Consider the following 369-nt stretch of genomic DNA (forward strand, 5'->3'; position numbering starts at 1 on the left):
CTCTTCCAGCTGCCGGCCCTCCCGCCAGGTCCGGAGTGGCCGGGCCGAGGCCCCCCAGGCAGACCGCTACTGCGCCTCCCGGGCCGGAGCGGCCAGGCGGCCTCCTCGGAAAGCAGCTTCCCCCGCCCGCGGAGAAGCCAGGCCTCGCCTCACCCCTTCCTCCCCCCCTTACCCTCCACGGTCACGATCCCGGTCCCGGTCCCCAAAGCCGCCTCCGCGCATGGTCCCAAATGGATAGAGATCTGGGAGCGGAGCACGGATGGCCGGGCTCGGGAGGGCCTGCGGCTCCGGTCTGGTGACGACCGATGGCGGCGGCGCCTCCGCTGGTGGGGCGGGCGCAGGGGCGGGCGTCTCCGCCTCCGCGCGCGC

At 75.6% G+C, this 369-nt stretch overlaps 1 protein-coding gene across 3 annotated transcripts in view; it reads right to left on the reverse strand.

Annotated features, from left to right (window-relative positions):
* The window catches only part of DDX17 (DEAD-box helicase 17), a 24,558-nt gene extending 24,210 nt beyond the window's left edge, over positions 1-348 (reverse strand). For all 3 annotated transcript variants that reach the window (XM_006155358.3, XM_006155357.3, XM_027774526.1), the window contains exon 1: positions 173-348. In XM_006155358.3, the coding sequence (XP_006155420.1) occupies positions 173-222 (50 nt within the window). In that variant the 5' untranslated portion in view covers positions 223-348. The remainder of the gene's footprint in view (positions 1-172) is intronic.
* Positions 349-369: the final 21 nt, after the last annotated feature.

Source organism: Tupaia chinensis, unplaced genomic scaffold, assembly GCF_000334495.1.
Source record: "Tupaia chinensis unplaced genomic scaffold, TupChi_1.0 Scaffold000450_1, whole genome shotgun sequence".
In the NCBI taxonomy this organism is placed as follows: domain Eukaryota; kingdom Metazoa; phylum Chordata; class Mammalia; order Scandentia; family Tupaiidae; genus Tupaia; species Tupaia belangeri.